Genomic DNA, 15,979 nt, shown 5'->3' with positions numbered 1-15,979 from the left:
CTCTCTGATTTTCACACAGACAGCCAGTGGTCTCCGTAAATCCATTTAAGCAAAAGCATGCGCAAAGAACGGTAAATGTCATCGTTACCCCTCTCCATTGCAAACCAAAGGGGATGAATGGCCGTTAACCTTGGACCTAGCCCATACGCCTTTTCCTTTCGTGTCAAATTTCCCCAGCACACAGGCGCAGACGAGGTCATTTAGGTAATTGCTAAGAAGGCTACCACACTAAAAAGGACAGAAAGTTCCAGTGTAGAGTTACCCGAACGTTGGGGTGCAACTCCTACATGACGTGTAAATCGGAGTGTACAGAAATTGACACAGCGGATTTTTCCCCTCACCTACATTCACCCATCTCTGCATATGTTTTGCCAAAGCTCCCGAAACGGACATGTGCTACCAAAAGGGAACTCATTTCCCTGTCGCTTCTATCAGGTGTACCGTAGGATACTGCGCATTTAGGAAAAAATAAAAGAAGCAAAATACCCTCCGAAATGGGCTCCAAATGAACGCTTATCATAATAGGGAATCGTGGGGATTCATTCCGGTGGGCCCTTAAAAACAACACTACATGGTCGATTAAGCAGTTTGTGTGTGTGTCACGTGACCACGCCTCTTCATAATAGCATTTTTAAAAAGTTCGCCAAAAGGGTTGGGAAAAACTTCGAAAAAGGAAAGCGCTGCGATATTCATCGCTGAAATCGGGTGATAAATGGACACAGCAGAAGTGGGGGGAAAGACATAGAGAAGGTAGGATATCTTCAGAATGGGGGGATAGCTTCAAATTGTGACAAAAAGAAAAAAAAAAAAAACTCACCCGCCAGCACACACACACAGACATATATACATATATATATATGTTTCTATATATGTGATACACCCGTGTGTATGAGTGCCCCTAAATGGTGAGAAAAACAACTCACGCGGGGAGGATTCTAAATATCCGGTCATCGCGAAGCCAACCCGCCGTTGCCACTCGTCTGAAGGGAACGGATGCGCGTTAAATGAAAAAATCAGGGAAAAGGAAAAAAAAGGAAATCACATAAATACAGGAGTTGAAACAAAACAGGATGAGACAACTGAATTGAGACGTCACGAAAGCGTTGACATGGGGTGTGATATGTGTTTGGTGAGACAGACAAGTCAGGACCATCTTGACACCATTTGGATTGGTACAAGGGAGGGGTGCTAGCCAGATGAGAATTATCGACAAGGGTGGATTGGATCGGAGAGATTCCCACCTTTTAGGGCAGATATCCCAGCAACGATGCGTTTGTTGTGGCGTGACGGGGGCGATGTCCCTTGGAAGGTCGTCCACCTAGTCACTCCGTCACGACATCACTGCTTCACCGCGTCACCGCCGCTCCCCCCCCCCTAGATGTATATCAAATACACCGCGTTGTCCTCGCGCCGGAGGGCCCACTCGTTCTTCTTCTTGTAACTAATATCTATGTAGTCGTCCGAGAGGTACAAGTAGCTGAGCTTTATCCTGGAGAGCTGTATGTCCCTGGCGCACTTGGATTGAATTTTTAAGAACCCACTAAACAGACCCGCATTTGTGCAGTTCCATATTTTGAACGAGAGATCTAGCTTGGAGTACGAAGCCAAGCAGGTCCCCGTGCTGTTGAAGTTAATACAATCAACGTCTCTCTTATGCCCTTGAAAAATTTTCAATTTTTTTGCATTCTTCAAATCGTATAGATAAATGCACTTAGTCATATTATTTGCCACCGCCAATCTTTGTGTATATTTATTAAAGCAGCAAATCCGGTATTGCTTAACTAAGGTGTATATTAAGCTGGTAGATAACTTCAAACATAAGATACGAACGTTGTTGGAGGGGTCCAGAGAATTCAAAACGATATCAATAATTATGTCCATGTAGAGGACAAAGATAGGTTTATAATTTTTTATCAAAATGATGAGAAGGAAGAGAATTTTATTCATACATGATACTCTTCGGTGGACATTACTCGTTATATAATGTAGCGTCTTTAAGAATAAATAAGGCTCCGTCCTTCCTGTGTTAATTAATAACTTTAAAAAACTCATATTATTCATCGACAGTGTGTACAGATCGAAGATATTCAGAATGAAGTGACATATGTTAATGTAGTTATGTTCATTTATTTGTGATTTTTTTCGGTTCATTTGGAGCATCTTCATTCTGCTCTCATCACATGATAAATGGTACAATTCGTTGTAATAGCTTTGTCCTCTTCTTATCGTTTCCACAGGATGAATTTGATCTGCTGAAGTGACTTGATTGATAACTCCAACGACTATTGGGGATGGCCCTGACCCATTTGTTCCTATATCGAGAACTTCATTTGATTTTCCCAGGATAGCGCTCTTCCCTTCACTGGGTACCTCAGAGAAGACATTTTCATAAGACTGCAGTGGCAACTGTTCTTCCCTCTCCGATTCGATCTCTCCTCCCACTTTTCCGTTATCTGGGCCTGCGAGAAAATCGTCCAGGTAATTGTTTAAATTTATTTCATTCACGGAGGGGCCTACCGTTCTATCGCTTCCTGCAAGGGGCATGGCGGCCCCCGCAAAAGGAGCGGTAGAAGCGACAGAAGCGGTAGAAACCCCAGGAGCCACGGCTGCTTCTGCCGCTGCTACCCCTGGGGGTGGGGCCCCTAGAATGTAATAATCCCTCAGTGCCTTAAAATAATTCTCATCAATCATCCTCTCGTTCATATTAAAATCTTCCTTCTTTAAATGCAAATTGAAAGAAAGGTACGACATATTCTTCATATTGCTGGTGAAAATGCCCCTCTGGACCAGCACGTGAAAATCCCAGGTTATGGAAAAGCTCAAGGACAGCATGTGAATAAAGTGAAACAACTTAAATTTGTTAAATTTGTTCTCCTTCTCGATTAGATACTGCGTGTCCACAAAAATGTAGTAACATATGTGATGCACAATTAGGGTAATCATATTCGCATTGGTATAGAACGTTTTCGAGTTCCTCAAATAATGCGATTTAGTCAGAAGTAGTAGGAGTAACAGAGTGAGGCAGATCTCGTCAGCATAGATGAACGGGTAAAAGAAGAAGGATCCCACTTTTGGTATCATAATGGTAATCACATAGGTCCCCGTCGTGTCATATAGGGATATTTCATCCATGTTCTTTTGTATGATTCTTTTTTTCTTATTATTTATTCTTAAAATTTCTGTACACGTTTTCGCATACTTGTCCAAAGTCTTCTCCTTCACATTGGCTATCACGGTGCACATAAACCTTTGCAGCTGTATTCGTATGCTCTTATCATATGGGTACATAGATATGTAGCTCAGAAGAAACAGGTTTAGCGTGTTGCTATCGGGTAGGTTCTCTATTATGTATTTCCTAAAGGTGAACAGCGTGGCGGGGTCGTACTGCCCCCCCTTGCTACTGGCGCACCACAGACTCAGGAATCGCAGCATAAAGCAGCAGTACAGCGTCTTCACGTACACGCTGTTGCAGTAAACATCCACGGAATTGTTCTGGAAGAGGAGTTTCCGGTGGACGGGAGGACTCCTCCCTTGGGTTTGCACATGACGGGTGTGGCTACCACGATTGGTATGGCTGCCACGATGGTGGAGCCCTGTGGAGCGACGATGCCGATCACTCTTCACATACAGGTACAGACTCGACTTGTCCGACGAATAATTGGCGAACTCATCATCTGAGTATTTCAAAAACCACTTGGTCGACCCTGCCATGGTCCGCCGACGCACCCTCAGATCTTTGTAATAATTGTACTGCATCATATGGTACTTCTTCCTCCTCGCTGCAGTGCTGAAAATTTTGGGATCTTCTACACTATTCAACGGACAACAGCTGGTACCTGAGGAGGCATTGCGAATGAGTCTCTTTGCAACCCCTCCTTCGCCCTTAACCGGTTGGTTATGTACCCCATAAGGTTCTTCCTTAAAGCTGGACCTCTCAGGAGAGTCACCACCACGGGCACTATTGCAGTTAAGACAAGCGGCACTATTGCTACCACTCTTTCTGTTGCCATGACTTTGTGTGGGGTCACGTCTACTTTTTAGCATCATCTCTGCCTTGTCCCGTGGCAGTTCCGTCTTTTTCGTCTCTCCCTGGAGTTCTTCCGCCCCAGATGGATCAGCGCCTAGAGTTCCCCTCGGATCCACGTTAAAGAGGCTGCTCCCCTCGTCATATCTATACATCTGCAAATTCCTATATTTCGAAAATTCCATAAAATTGTTGCACCGTCGCTTGAGACTCCCCATCTTGATCCCAAAAATGAGGTACTTCTTTTTATATTCTTCACTTAGGAAAAATTTTTTCTTAAATCTGTTATTGTATATGTATGGCTCATCCAAATGCAGGGAATCAAAAAGGAATTTTTCTTTTTTCTTCTTCTGCTGCATATGGTATTTGTCTCTCCTTCCTCCACTGATCGTGACATAAACTTTTCCCTCACACGTACCCTCCTTCAGTGAGTGCATCTTGGAGAAGTAATATATCTGAGTCGACATCGGGATAAGCGTCGACAGAGTGGATTCCTTCCCGTGGATACACAACGAGAATGGAATCGAGGGGAAGCTCACTAGAAAGGGAAATAACTCCCTACAAAGATGCACACATTTGGGTGGCAGAAAAAAAGGGAATAAAAACTTCGTCAATGGCAAAGCCTTTTGGGACAAATTGCTGTCTCTGAATAGAACGTAACTTATGACTGGTATCTGGCTCTTCACAATGTAGCTGGAGGGGTGCTTCTCATTTGCCCTTCCATGTGCTTCTGCCCTTCTATGCACTTCTGCCCTTCCATGCACTTTTGTGCGGGGGGTGCTCTTCCTTGGTGGGATGCAGTGATATACTTCTTCTCTATGCTCGTTTTCGCGCTCCGCGAGGAGGATGCTGCCTTGGGGCACTCCTCCACTTTCGGTTCTGACCCTCCTCCGGTCGTCGCTCAGGCCGCTGCTTCCGTCGCTACTCCTATGGCTGCTGTTGCAGCTGCCAACCTCCGCGCGAACTTCCCCCCGAACTACCGTGTTAACCTTCCCGTCAACCCTGCTGCCACCTGTGCGCACCCTGTTGAGGACGCGCACCGACGTGACGTCTACGCCGAGTTTCATGTGACATGTCTCCGTGGGGACGACGCACATGGCAGCAAAGTCCGAATCGTACAAACACCGCAGGAAGCACCCGCTGCCATACTCATAAATGAAGACCAAATTATTCAGCGAAGTGATATACAACAGAGACGAAAATGTATTGACGTAGACATGATTTATTAATTTGAAATTTATTTCATTCTTCTTCTCCAGCTTCTTAAAAGAACAGTAAAGACATACATTGATCATATTCTTTATCTCCCCATGATGTCTCTTCCTCTTTTTATGAATCTTTCTCTTCACATTGAACAAGGTTCCTTTGGAATCACAAACAGGTCTGCTCATGGTGCATGAGGTGGCATAATAGAAACCCTCCATTAGCTTCACCTTTAAGTCTTTTTTAATTTTTAGCATGTGCAATAGGCTGTCTTTTCTTTCCGTAGCTTTTCCGTTATTGTATAGTCCTTTTTTTTTAAAGAAATTTCTCATATAATTTAAAAAGAGGATTTTCTTTTTTTTTTTTTGGAGAATCTCGAGCTCTTTCTTCCTTAACAATTCTTCGTCTGTCGTTATGGCTATTCTGCATCTATCATTTTTGCAAAACAGATATGAAAAATTATTCTCGTCGTAGTTGCATTCATTCAAATTGAGAAGAATGAGATTGTTGCTGGCATCACAGCTTAGAACCCAGAAGGATTCCGTTTCTTTGCTCACTGAACATGTGCCCCCTCCTCTGTTGGTGGCATTTTGATCGATAACGCTATGGATGCTTCTCACGTAGTTAAAATGGCAAGCCTTGATAAACTTTTTCAACTTAAAGCTTCTGATGTCCCATATTAAAATGTCTCCTCTGCTGGACCCTCCTACCAGGTAGTTCCTCTCACAATGGAGAGTCGTTATGAAGACACTTTTTTTTACGACATAGTGGGGAAGGGGTAACTCTCGGATTAATCTACTTCCCGGCCCATTTGTTTTCCCTTCTCTCTTTCTTATGATTTTTCCTCGAGGGGACTTTCCATAAGAATTAATTAACGCACTTAAAACACGCCCATTGGTAAAGCTTAAAAAAACGTATATGTTTTGATTCCGCTCTGCTATTGCGTACGCCACTATGGATTTACCTCCCCTATCGACTTCTGCTCTTTCAGCATGCCCCCCTTCAACAGTGCACTCCTTATTGTGCAATAAATCGGTGAGCAGATCACTGCACCTACGTATGTTCGGAGGAAGGACATGCTCCATATGCAACCACGCAGTAGCATCCCAGTTATCTTCCTCCCTAACTTCGGGGTTCACTTTAACGGGTTCGTCTCCTTTTCCACCCAATATGGTATCATTTTTATTCTCCTTATTCTTCATCGTTTGCATGACTCTCTTCCTCTTTGGCAAGAGCCAGACTTTCTCCAACCTGCTCGTCTTAAACCAGGCACTAAGTAACCCCTCAAATAGGACAATTCTATGAGGACTCTTCCTACTTATAAAAAGAAACAATAAATCATCTTTGCATTTGGCATATTTCATAGAATTGATGTTTTTCCCTCTGGTACCTCTACCGATCGTATTGCTTCGGGGCCAATTCCTGTACTCATAAGAGGTGTGTCTAGTAAACATCACCTGATCATTCGAAGCGGTGTTGGATTTTATCGAATCCATTGATATGTTTCTTTTTAAATAACTTCGATTTATCTCCGTACTGTCATTTATTTTGATTCTAAACTTGTTACTATTGTTGTAGTTACTCCCCCCTTCGTTATGATTGCTCGCTCTGTTTTCCTCTCCGTCGTCGTCGTCATCCGTTAGGAAGTTCCTCTTCCGGCATATGCGCTCCTTGTATATCACTATAGGGATGGGGCTCTTATGTGAACCCAAGTACTTCTTCGGAACACTCATCAGGAAGAAGGATTTAATGTTTGACTGGAAGGACAGGAAGAGACTAGAAAATTTCAGCGGCAAAGTGTAGCTGTAGAAGTTTCCCTCCGTTGTCCAGGCGATTATCGAGCCGCACACATTCTTCGACATCTTCTGCATGATGTCGAAGGATTTTGTTTTCAGTCCGCTGCTTTTGAAGATACCTAAGGGGGGATAGCGGCGTAGGGGTAGTGGGAAGTGGAGGTATTGCGAAATAGTGGGGAGTAGAAGTAGTACGACATAATAGGGAATAGAAGTAGTACGACATAATGGGGAGTAGAAGTAGTACGACATAATGGGGACTGCTTCGTGCCCCTCAGCCACACCGCTTATCCACGCGGATGGGAAGGACCCCATAACTTACCCGAGGAAAACCTCAAGAGGGGACGGCGCACAACCTGCAGGCCAACCCAGTGCGGGTTCCGGCGCTTCCTCTTCTGCGACTTCTGGTGGTAGTCCGGACAAAACAAATCCATCAGGGGCACAAACATGGAGGAGGAGTCCTTCTGCTCATAAATGATTAACCTCGTTTCCTGCAAAATTATAACGTAGCTGTCTATGACCCCTATACGGCTGGAGTTCCCACTGGTAGCAATTTCGAGCCAATCTTCAGCTGGAGTCAGATTCGAAATAAACGTAGGTTCTATGATATACAACCCATTGCACTGTTGGTACACATCTTGACACTTCAAACATCGGTCATGCGATTTCAAATTCATGTCATGAGAAGTATGCACATTGATTTTTAGCACTTCATCCATAATACAGTTCTCTGTAATTTCATTCACAATTTCTTTGTATAAGTCAAGTTCCGTTTTTTCTATCCTGATTACAAATCGACACTTCCCTTTGTAGTAAATTAAAAAATCGGTTAAGTCCCAACATATGATGTCTCCATTGGATAGCGACGCAACAATGAATACTGGGCAGCTGAATAGATTATTTAGTTTCTTATTAACTTCTTCCTGTTTCGTCTTTGTATATTCTTCATTCTGATCTGTGGATAAATTATTTCCACTCACCTCTGCCTCATTATCGTGTAACACAACCCGTTTTATATTTTCCTTCTTCCTATATGTGCTGTATAATTTTCTCTTCAATAATTTAAAGCATTGGATGAGGGATCTCTGGTTATCCTCCTTAAGGTATGGGACTAACCCTGTTGCGACGCAGCATATTCGTACCTTCTCTGTATGGTTACCTCCTTCGGTTTTGTCTTTATTTCTTAGATTTTCTTCCAAAGGTTTCCGCTCCTCTGATGCGACGTAGCTATTTCCTTGTCCCCTCACGTTCTGTCTTAAAGTCCCAACCCCAAGATTTGCATTCCTCCGATTGACATAGTTTTTTTTTAGAGAAATGGATCCCTCCTCTTCCTTTCCTTCCTCTTTTCCACCTCCCCTAGGTGCATCGCTCCCATATAGGAGAAAACTCCCATAGGGTGTATCACTCTTGTCAGTCATTTCACTCCATGATCCTGGTGCTCCGACTTGAAGTTCTCCTGTATCCCCCCCATCGATAAGGACTCTATCGTTCATTTCCTCCGAACTGGACGACGAAGAGTGGTGTCTATCGGCCGAATCTCCAATGAAGTAATTCCTACTTGTACCAGAAGAACCTTTATTACCGCAATGATTTGAATTGGGAGCGATACCTGGGATGCCTGCATCTCCTCGCCCGACCCTCTCCCCTTGCAACTTCTCACTCCTGTTATTCCTCCCCTTCATGTAGTTATCCAAAGTCAACTGGGCAATGATCTCTCTGCTTTTATTCCCCCAGAGATCCATCAGAAGGACCTTCCTATCTCCACACAGGACTATGAACCGCCTATCTGGCAACACCCTCAAATTGTAGATAAAAAAACTGAAACCCTTTACTACTCTGAAGCATCTACCTTCATCAAGAGACCAAAAATAGAGGCAGTTATCGAGGTGAAGGGAAATTAGGATTTCCTTTGAGATGCACTCGATGAGGGACGAGCAAGAGAGCCCGAAGCATAACTGAACAATGCTGTTGCTACACGTGTTGTTGTTATTGTTTAGGAGGATACAGTATGGGAGAAAGTTTACTCTATTCTCTGGGGGCTCCACGTCTGCTTCCCCTCGGTCTGTTTTCCCTGGATTTGCTTCCCCTCCTGTTGGTTCCTCCCCCGGCTTGACATTCCACCCTCCTCCGCTGTACATATATGCGCTCGTTTCGTCACCGCTTAGCGGTTCCGTCTTTCCTCGTCCCTCTCCCCTATGGAGTTTAGCCCCACTACCCTTATGTACCCTGTCGCCTGGTTCTCCTGCCCCTGGGGAATTACTACTCATCGGGGTTTCATTCTCATCTGGATGCTTCCCCGCAAGACTGAATTTGTCCCCTCCCCCGGCGCCTTTTTTCAATTCCTGTTTGTAACCTCCACCTGGCGATACAAAGACGGCACCCACACTGTCTACGCCAATCACACCTGTTTCATTCGAACCGGGGTAACTCGTACTGCCACAACTACCGCCTCCTCGCGCGCTACTTGCATTCTCTCCAACTTTAAACAAGACGATGCTGCCCTCGTAGCTGCCCACGGATAGAACGGTGCATCCCTCATTCATGCAGTAGCATGAGATGCTAAAGGGGGATGTGAAGTTGGGCCATATGATGGATCCTAATTTTAAATCCTCGTTCATTGTTTATTCATAGTTGTATGCATAATGAGGGGGGAGGACGTGGGGGCTGCGAGGACACTCGTGGAGAAGGTAGGACGTTTGGCGCTGGAAACTTCGTGGTAACAACTTGGCGGTGTCGCACCTGCTTGATGGACGTGGGTAGCAGCGCAACAATCAAATAAAGTCAGCTTAGTCACAGCCAGTCGGACAACCGAATCGCCCAAATCAAATTTGAAATGTTCCTTCCTCTGAAGCTCGAACATTCATGTCTCCACAAGGCTTCTTTCATATTAGGATGAGTAACACATTGGTTCCATCCCCCTTCTCTGCTTCTTCACTGCTTTGTGTGGCGGTGTGTTCGTCGAGGGCCCCAGAATGCCGCTCGTTCACAGCCTGGTTGTTATTATGTGTCTCTTTGGTTTGGCCTCCGTCACTTTGGTTAAGCTTCTGTCATTGAGCTTATTCTATTTATTTCGTTCTTTTTTTTTTCCCCGGTAGATATCTGCTCAGCTTCGCGCTGCGCCCAATACTCCGCCCGCGTGCAGCTGCCGCCAGCAGGTTTGGCTTATTCTGCTCGCCTTTCGTATACGTTTCTCCTTTTTGCCGCACGTCGCAGAATGTTCAGTCGCACATAAGCAGTTTAACTGCGCACAATGGACTTCACTCAACTCCGGGCAAATGGCCTTCTTAATTGCGCACAGTCTTTTTAATCCCTTTTTGCTTTTTTTTTTTTTTGGCCCTCACCTGGTAAAAATAGAATTCGTTTGGTAACATTTCACCTTCGTCCCGCTTAGCGTTAGCGTGTGCCTTGGTCATTCCTCCCTACCCATGTATAGCTGCCCCCTAGAGGCGCATGCACATATTGCATCACCCCGCCCCCCTGTGATGGCAAAGATACTTATTATCAATTCTATCCGATCACATGGAAGCAAAACGTACAGGAATGGTTCCCTTCTTGCGCTTTTCAAACGTTAGAAAGATAAAATGCGGCTGGCCCAGCTTAACCGTTCTGACTACATCCTCTAAAGGGGGGACTGTCGGCGCAGGAGCCCTTCTCTGTTTGTAAAATTGACTCACCCAGAAGGTCCATAACCAATGGAGCAAATGTGACAAGAGATAACACTTGGTTAACCAAAAGAAGTGTAAGATGAGAAAGCAGGGAAGGAATAAACTAAAGGGGGTAACCCATGTACTTATGCCGCTGCCGTAATACCTGCACGTGTCTCATCTAGGTTCCCCCCAGTAACTGTTAATTTGTGTACCCGTGGAGAACGCCATAGGCACACATTTCTGGGACGCCAATCTATGGGACTTCCATCTGTGGAGACAAAGACCCCTCGTCATGACCTGCCACAACTTGTCCGTATGAGGAAACCCTCGCAGGGAATTTCTTAACCTAGTCGAACTCCCCGTCCTGGGGGTGGCTACGGCTACCTAGACATTTTCGAAAAATTGCGCGAACGGTAGAGGTCCCCCAATGTAATCGTAACTTTGTAAGAATAACTTTTTTTTTTTTTTTTCTGCTCCGTCAAGTCTACTCGATCTTGCTACGGAAGGGACCACAAGAATGGTGCTACTCTTTTTTTAACCCCCCTTTTCAGTTTTTATTTCAAAAAAATACGTCTATAAATGGGACAATTGTCGTAATTCTCCCTCGTGGAGGGTCTACAAAGTGTGATGCCTTCGCCCCAATTGGGTTCCCTACGCTGGGGTGACTTGGCGAGGCGTAAGGTAGATTGGCACAGGGAGAACCTTCGCAGGTGAGAGGCCTAAAACAACTTAACCTTCTCCTCTAAATTGACCTTCACCCGGGGGGTAACATCCGCTTCCCCCTCCTTACACAGGGGCAACACAAGGACATCCTAGGGACACCACACCGCAATCCAAAAAAAAATTGCAATTTTTTCCACTATTCGGATTCTCATTCGTTAAAAGTTAATTTGAAAATTGGGATGATAAATTATAAAAATGAGGAACGATGAATCGACACGCACGTCATTGGACTGGTACACATGTCCGCATAGGTATGTACGGGACACACAAATGAGACTCAAGCAAACGCTCGTTGTCCCTACGAGAACTTGCGTAAAATCTGCACAATTCAAAAAAAAAATAGTGAAGAAGGGGTGAGGTGAAAATGTGAACTAATAAAGCTACTCTTCATGTGAAGGTATCACGGCAATGGGAGGGGGAGGGAAATTTCAAACAAACTTTAAAAAAAAAAAAATAAATAAAGCGGAGGTGTGCCCGCTGCGCCCGCGTGTCCGCATCAGATGGTCACCTCTACATGTTCCTTTGAAACATATTAAAGGGGAAGGGGTGCAAAAATGACCATGTGGCTAAAAGGGCGAAAGCACGACATGGCAAAAGGCAAAACAACGCTTTTAACAACACAATAAAATTAAACTAAGCCACCTTCCCCCCCCCTTCGAAGTCATATGTTTAAATATGGCTCTTTTAGGCAAAAAAAAAAAAAACTTATTTAAAAATATAAACAAAGGAGGAGACTTTATAAAGAGGCAGGAAAAACGATAAAGGTGGCGGGAGAACAAATTTGCAAACGGGTACCCTATGCGGGTGCGCATATATTGTGCATAGAAATATAAGACGCTGATGCACTGGGTCTGGGGGAGGTTCATACGCACATACAAATACGTAGATATATGCCTAGTCGTAACCCTAATTGGCATGCTGTGTGAAGTGCTCAAAATGGGGAAAAAAGCACACGACAAAAGCGCCCATCCAATGAAGGGCGAGCGCACAAATAGAGGATCTTCTCCACACCCCCCCTTCCTTGACAGTTTTTATTTTAAAAAAAAAAAAAAAGGATTACCCTTGGGGCCGATCTTCATCTGTGCCACGGGCATATATAACACCTCTGTTCCGATCACCACCACGGTCGCTTTGTTTTTCTCCTTTTCGTTCGTCCGACCGGCTCCAACACGGTTCCATACGTTCAGGTGAATCAGAGTCTCGCTCTATGTTACTTTTTAGAGAATTGGCCCTGTTTCGCTCATTGATTCTTGTGAATTCCGCGTGGGATGCACTTTTGGTTGCTCCCCCCCTTCACGGGCATTCGACTCGCTCTCACCGCTCGTCACATTCGCCACATCCTCCTTGTCTTCCTCTAAAGCGACGCCCTCACTTGCGTCAGGCCCCTTTTCGCTCCTCTTCTTATCCTTTCCATCGTAACCTTTTAGCCAATGCAGTCTATCGAACAGGTACTTTTTCACTGTGCTTTGTTTCTTCTGACCATTTCTGGCGTCCGCTACGTCTTCTGCAGCTTCTTCTTCTATCCCTGCCGCTTGCCCCGCCCCTTCCCCCACTGCAAACGACCTCGGCGAACCTCCGCCATTGGCCTCCTCAACGCCGTTACAAGAGCTCAAACTATTGTGCCCATCCACATGCTGGCTGTTCCTCGACTTCTTCCGCATATTTTCCTTTTCGATGTCACTCTCCTTGCATTGCCCAGAGCTCTTGTTGCTGTTGCTTCCGTTACTATACGCTGAGCTGACTTTTTCGTAAATCCTCTTTTCGTTTTTCTTCGACGCACTGCTAACGCTTCCCCCTTGCTTCTCCTTGGGGTTACTGCTACTGCTGCCCTTTGCACTGGGGCTCCTAGAACAATCATCACTTTTGGGACACGAATCCGGATGTATGGCATCTCTCCTGGGATCTTCCTTCTGCTTATCATTACAGCTGTAAGTATTCGTCCGATGAGCATCATTCACGTCAGTGATGCTCGTGGGAGGCCCCTCATCCTTCTGCACGTTGCAACTTTTATTCATATTTCTAGGTGCACCTTGAGAAAGGGGACCCCCTGGATCTAGGCCTCCCTCCCTTAATCCGTCTTCTCTAAACACGCCATCCACGAATCCGCCTCCCTGTCGGTGGGAATCATCTCTCCTATTGGTCACATACGCATGTGCAGCATTCATAAAAGCAGAGGTCTCAAATCCGTCGACTGTCAAGTCAAATGGATTGGCCTGATCGGCCCTCGCCGTAGGTTCATAATCGCTCGTCCTGGTAATCTTCATCGATCTGATGACCCCCAATGTTTGATCTCCCATGTTATCTGTGATGATCCCTTGTCCAATGTCCAAACTGTTATCAGCATCAAACATCGTAGATGGGTCGAACATATTATCTGTTTCGTTCATTCCGCTGGGTACGGCTTCGTAAACCCTACTCCTTACACGTAACCCGTTGGTGTTAACTCCTCCTCTTGCATCGTTGTGGTTTGTGCTTCCATAGCTTCTATTTTCACTCGAATTATTATTACTACTGGTGCTGTTTCCCTCCTCAGCACGGTTCTCCTCGTTCCTGTTCGATGCGTTTCCTTCCCCAGTGGGCCCCTCCACAGGACCTTCCCCACCTCTCTCATGACCTCTGTCATGTCCATTCCGGCTATCACCAGTCCTGTTGCTGCTTATGGAAAATACTTGCGGAGCAGAGACAAACCCGCTTCGCCTATTCGTGTCGTTATTTCCAAGGATAAACGTATTAAAAATATTTTGTATAATGCTCTGCGTCTGTGCAGAGGCAAACCCTTCAACCATGTTGATGTCGTATTCTTCAGTGATGGGAATGTACCTCCCCCCTCCTTCCTCTGCGCCGCCGATCTGCTGTGTTGACGGACTATTCACTTGCGCGGAAGTGACATGTTGCGGCGCAGTAGTAGGAGTAGCCTGAGTAGTGGTACCACTACCCTGCGCAGTAGTAGAAGTGGCCTGCCCACTTGTACCGCTAACCTGCGTAACGGTGCCGTCGTGTCTATTTGCCGACGAGGCGACATTCCGACCAGGAGATTTCTCCGTCCCCGGTGCACCCTCGTTGTTCCCCTGTGAAGAATCATTACTCCCTCCACCGACGTCACCTCTCCCAACCCCACTGTTACTCAATGAAGTACTATCCATGTTAACACCGTTAGAATTGCTAAACGTATTATTGCGAGAGATTTCGGAGTTTATTCTTTCCCGTAGTTCCTCCCTCTTACAGTTGTATTCATGATCATCCGTGGGAAGCTCAAAGCGGCAAGTGGGACAAGAGTTTCTTTCTTTCAACCAGGGAATGATACACGAACAATGAAAAACATGACGACAACGCTCATTATCTGTTACCCTATGGACCTCATCATTTTCTTTATATTCTTCTCTACATATGGCACATGATTCTAACTCTTCTGCTCTGTCCTTGGTTAACACTTCCACTTTCAGATTTTTTATAACTGCTTCCGACGCTGGAGGGGGTCCATTTCTAGATGGGTCACTCTCCATGATTATTGTTAACACTTGGTCTAGAGAAATGTTGTCAAATGAGTTGGTTAAAATGTTGTCTATTAGGTCGTGGAAGTTTAATCTGATTGGCGAGTTCAGGGGGATGTTCGTAATGTCAATTGCTCTCGTGATAATTCTTGGACTCCTGGCATTCCTGCCGGGTCCGCCGCTGGCATTCGCGGTGCTGCCATTCACGCTGTCGGTATTAACGCTAGTGCTGTTCATCCCGCTGACATTTACATTGCTCCCATTGACGCTGTCACTGACCCGGCCAACCCCTCCGGCGCCGCTAACTCCGGTAAACCCGCCCAATCCGCCCAACCCACCAAATCCCCCCAGTCCGCCAAATCCGCCCAGCCCGACACCCCCACCTTCACTGTCCGCGGCGCCATTGTTGTTTATGTAGTTCCTGCCAAAGAAGACCCTACCCTGCGCATCATTCCGAGGTGCACTATGGGGCATTCCTCCCTCCCCAGCGGGGGCACCAAAGTTGGCGGTAAAATGGATGTCCGCGTCCGCGGGTCTCAAATTCGTGTTGAACATCTGCTGGTACACATTTCGGAACATCATCAAATCGTTAAAAAAGTTTTCACTCGTTCCGAAGAAGCCGCTGTTGCCGCTTCGGTTTCCCTGTCTACTGCTCTCACGGTTGTTTCCACTTCCCTCCGTGGAGGAGCCTCTCCCACCACGACTATCATTCCCGTAAGGAGTGTGTACATTGTTTGCATAATCGGCCCTAGCACCACCACCTTCTTCGTTCGTATTCCGTCTCTCCCTATTAGAATTAATCGAATGAAAACTCAAGGGGTCATCTTCGTCAATTTTCTCCACAAATCCCACGTGATTGCAGCTTTTACATTTTATCTCCCCGTCGTATATAATCTCGATATCGCTAGTTCGTTTCACATCCTCACAACTATGACAAAAGTACTCATAATCATCAACCTGATTCATAATAATATGAAGGTTTTTCCGTCAATTTCTGTAACAAATGGGTAGCTTCTCACACGTTGGACAAAAAGAAAGAGGAATAAAAAAAACATGCGACAAGATTTTGCAGTGATGATGATCAGTAAAAAGGCGATG

The 15,979-nt window shown here is 45.5% G+C and overlaps 2 protein-coding genes across 2 annotated transcripts; both read right to left on the bottom strand.

Moving 5' to 3' along the window:
• Nucleotides 1–1,374: 1,374 nt before the first annotated feature.
• C922_02234 (hypothetical protein) lies at nucleotides 1,375–9,638 on the bottom strand (the record flags this gene model as incomplete). The annotated part of the gene is made up of 2 exons (XM_008817833.1): nucleotides 1,375–7,142; nucleotides 7,343–9,638. The coding sequence occupies 2 exons, from the start codon at nucleotides 9,636–9,638 to the stop codon at nucleotides 1,375–1,377; spliced, it is 8,064 nt and encodes a 2,687-aa protein (XP_008816055.1).
• A 2,969-nt stretch (nucleotides 9,639–12,607) lies between these two features.
• C922_02233 (hypothetical protein) lies at nucleotides 12,608–15,847 on the bottom strand (the record flags this gene model as incomplete). Its single annotated transcript, XM_008817832.1, has 1 exon — nucleotides 12,608–15,847. The coding sequence occupies one exon, from the start codon at nucleotides 15,845–15,847 to the stop codon at nucleotides 12,608–12,610; it is 3,240 nt and encodes a 1,079-aa protein (XP_008816054.1).
• Nucleotides 15,848–15,979: the final 132 nt, after the last annotated feature.

The sequence above is a fragment of the Plasmodium inui genome (assembly GCF_000524495.1).
Source record: "Plasmodium inui San Antonio 1 unplaced genomic scaffold supercont1.7, whole genome shotgun sequence".
Taxonomy (NCBI): Eukaryota; Apicomplexa; class Aconoidasida; order Haemosporida; family Plasmodiidae; genus Plasmodium; species Plasmodium inui.
This window is presented reverse-complemented; position numbering and strand designations above follow the sequence as displayed.